The following is a 3,869-nucleotide window of genomic DNA, read 5'->3' as shown; positions in this document are numbered from 1 at the left end:
CTCTCTCTCTCTCTCTCTACATCAGCCATCCCCACCTATCCCACCAACAACAACAACAACGGAGAAGCCAAACCTGCAGGAGAGATCATCAGTAAGACTTTCATTTTTCTTTTCTGCTTTAGTGTCCCTTAGTTGATATTTCTTTGTGTGTTGTGGCTGTGGCTCAGGTAGTAGAGCAGGTCACTTACTGTTCACAGGGTTGGTTGCTTGATCCCATGTCAGAGTATCCTTGGGCAAGACAATTGAACCCCTGTGTCAATACCCAGCCGTGAGGGATGCAGCCAGTGCATTCCTAATTTTTGGTATCAAGCCCGGATAAATGAGGTTACGTCAGAAAGAGCATCCAGCGTATAAAAGCCTCTGTCAAATCAAATATGTGGACCATCAGATCTCCTTTAAAGGTTGGGTGAGGCACAGTTTGTAGGGAGAAGAAGATTTTGTCTGTTGTCCTGTTGGTGCTTCTGTATCACTGATTATTTAATAAAAACATAAAGAATGGGTTCAGTTCAGAGAAGAGAAAGATTCAACTGGCCGAAACATGCAAAGAGATTAGTCCCATTATTAAAACATTTATTATATCGAAGTTAACAGTAAAATCTGAACAAATGAAGATGTTGTAAGTCAGATGTTTGGGGGAGTTTTGGGAAAATCAGTGTTGTGTGAATGGAATTTCACTGGAATGATAACATAGATGTGTTAGTGTCCTCCATCACCACCTGCAGTGGTTGTGCTTATCAGCCAGAGGGGAGTTCTGTGTGTGATAAATATAATTCATTCTCATTGCAGAGAATAACTCTGACTAGTTGTATTGTGTATTGTGTTTTAACACCCTGATATCCCTATTAAAAGTTAAATGACTTTGCCAACAAACCTGTTTATATCCTCTCTCTGCAGACTGTGAGTGCAGCGCCGCCGGTACCGTGGATAACTCCTGCAGGCCGGATCCCCGAACTCGCACCTGCGTCTGTAAACCAGGTTTCACTGGTGATCACTGCGACACCTGCGCTCGAGGTTTCTACGGACTCAACTGTCAGGGTGAGGGATGGTTACATGAACAGACTAATAGAAAAACATATTAGGCCTGCAAGTAATGATTCATTACAATTCCCCCTCCTTACATTAGACACAAAACAATATTAGTTTAAATGACTCAACATTGCACAATCGTGAGCTAATTACGTATAAAACATCCGGTGAAGATCTCTTCGCTACCCAAAGCCATCCAAACTAAATCAGCGAGCTGTAATTGAGGAGTGTATTCAGATCAGCCGGCTGCAGAGTTTCTACACTGCAACACTTTTAGAGTTGAGTTCAACAGAGCGTTTGTTCCTCTCACATGCACACACAGACTAAAATACAAATACACAAACAGAGACAGGAATTCCAGACACTTTATTTATCGGTTTGTTTATTTATCCTGTGTTAGTTTACCACCCAGAAGCAGCCTCACACACACACACACACACACACACAAACTGCTGAATAAACAGCATTCCTCTAAGCTGTGTTAATCACTGTAAATAGTTTTACACCTCAGTCTGTGAAGCTGGTTAAATACACAGTCGTCTCTGTCTAAACGTTTTATTTATGTAATATAAATAACGTGTGTACGTATGTCCCTGCAGCCTGTCAGTGTTTAGGTCCCGGCTGTCTGGACGGGTCATGTGACTTTGTGACAGGTCACGGCGTGTGTCGGAGTGGTTTCCAAGGTTACGAGTGCAACCAGTGTGCACCGGGCTACTTCAACTACCCGCTCTGCCAATGTGAGTCATTGGTGGCTTTGTCTCTGTCTGTCTCTCTCTCTCTCTGTCTCTCGCTGCGTTTGGAGACTTCTCTACGAGGACTTATTGTAAAAAAACATAGATTAATCTCCAGATGATCATTTATTTTCTCAAATACCCACTTAATACTTATTAACTGAGGCATATGCTAATGAAAAGCTGACATAGACCATTCTCAAAGTGACTTTAAATCGTCCTGTAAATTAATCAATTGTACATGAGCAGATACATGTGACAAAATCAGTTAAAACAGCTAATAATTGGATGGTTATGTTGCACTGTGTGTCTCTCTCTCTCTCTCTCTCTCTCTCTCTCTCTATCTGCAGTGTGTGGTTGCAGTACAGTCGGCTCCCTGCCTGAAGGCTGCGATGCGTCTGGTCGTTGTCTGTGTAAACCAGAGTTTCAGGGTCCTCGATGTGAACAGTGCAGATCTGGATTCCACTCGTACCCCAACTGCCAAGGTACACACACACACGCACACACACACACACACACACCCACACACATAGAAACCTGAAATGAATGTCTGATTAAATGCATCTGTTACTACTCCTGTTGGACTGGACATAATATGGACACACATGGAATCACTTTTACGCACCTTCTTATGAAGTGTTATATTGCCTCGTTAAATTGTATGATGCTTTATTGAGGTTTCGCCTTTTCATTGTAAAGTAGAATAAATCCAGCTGCAGAAATTGACTAAATATTAAAGCTACAATACTACAGATATAAGGAAAGGACACTGGACTACTCAAACTGGAGTGAACAGGACTATGCGGCACTGTGCTGTGAGGTGAATTTGACGTAGTGGCCATATTTCGTATTGTAGAATCAAGTGACGCCCAAAAATACCACTGTAAAACAGTGAATACCTCTTGACACAGCCTTCTGAAAGAAAACCAAAACCCTTAAATCAGCAGAAAAAATCCAGCAGGAAGTCAGCCAGAGGACGTCTCTAACGATCTAATGCAACTGCTTCTACAAATGTAGCACTTATTAGATGATATGCAGGACCCAGATATCGACTTGTACTTCTGCACGTTCTTATTTGACTATTTCCCCCTTCTTGTTTTCCCAGTGTGCACCTGTGATCCTCGCACCTCAGTGGACACCAGCTGCACTGCATCAGGTCACTGCCACTGCCAGCCCAATTACAGCGGAGTGTCATGTGACCAGTGCGCTCCTGGTTACTATGGTTACCCAAGCTGCACACGTAAGTCACTGAACTTTAATGACGCCTTAACCTCCTGCCTGGTTTCTTTATTCAACCAAAATGTGGAAGCTTTTGATGCTTTTAGGAAGTTATTTTGGGGTCTACGCATGGACAAAATAATAGAAACACCTTTACTTTTGTTTGGAAAGCTCACGTGATTACCAGACTTCTTTTGAAGCTGTCAGCTAAATGAATCCATATATATCAACAGATGAGACGGATAAATAACTCTTGTTTTTAATGCCTTTGTTGCAGCCTGCCAGTGTTCTGCCCAAGGCTCCCGCTACACGAGCTGTGACCAGGTGACGGGACAGTGTGTGTGTCTGCCCAGCGTAGTGGGACTCAGGTGTGACAGCTGTGCACACGGCTCCTATGGCTTCCCCAACTGCCAAGGTAATAACACACACATACACAAAGAGCATACACAAGGTAAACACTGGCAAATTCTCTCTGTCTGCCTAACATAATGGACGTGAGGTGTGACAGCTGCAGTTAATGTGACCTGCAGCTAATCACACAAACACACACAGGCATGTTGAAGAGAATAGGAGAAAGACTGCAGTCATGTTTATGAGGCAGAACTGTTGGAAGTAGACTAATGTCCTTTGGTAATGCTGCATTCACACAGTTTCACACCATTTAATAAGCCAGTGAGCCACTTTAATCAATTCAGCCAAGTTAAAAGGAGCCACTGTGTACACATTTTGTGTGTATCTGGTTTCACTTGTTAATAAACCCCAGGGGGAGATATCTCAGCTTCAGAATTACAATTAGGAGGCTAGCTCGAACAGCTGCTCGTATTTGTTGTCTAAACAATATGACGTGAACACAAGTTGAAATCTGTGGCTGCAACCATATATATATATATATAT

At 42.8% G+C, this 3,869-nt stretch overlaps 1 protein-coding gene across 1 annotated transcript in view; it reads left to right on the top strand.

Moving 5' to 3' along the window:
- Positions 1–3,869, top strand: part of lama5 (laminin, alpha 5) — a gene marked incomplete in the record, with an annotated part of 94,581 nt that overhangs the window by 57,803 nt on the left and 32,909 nt on the right. The window contains 6 exon segments of the mRNA XM_035656331.1: positions 26–91; positions 895–1,035; positions 1,626–1,763; positions 2,108–2,242; positions 2,863–2,997; positions 3,253–3,390. Of these exon segments, the coding sequence (XP_035512224.1) occupies positions 26–91; positions 895–1,035; positions 1,626–1,763; positions 2,108–2,242; positions 2,863–2,997; positions 3,253–3,390 (753 nt within the window).

This window comes from Morone saxatilis, unplaced genomic scaffold (assembly GCF_004916995.1).
Source record: "Morone saxatilis isolate NCDOM2014 unplaced genomic scaffold, NCSU_SB_2.0 Contig15, whole genome shotgun sequence".
NCBI classification, from domain to species: Eukaryota; Metazoa; Chordata; class Actinopteri; family Moronidae; genus Morone; species Morone saxatilis.
This window is presented reverse-complemented; position numbering and strand designations above follow the sequence as displayed.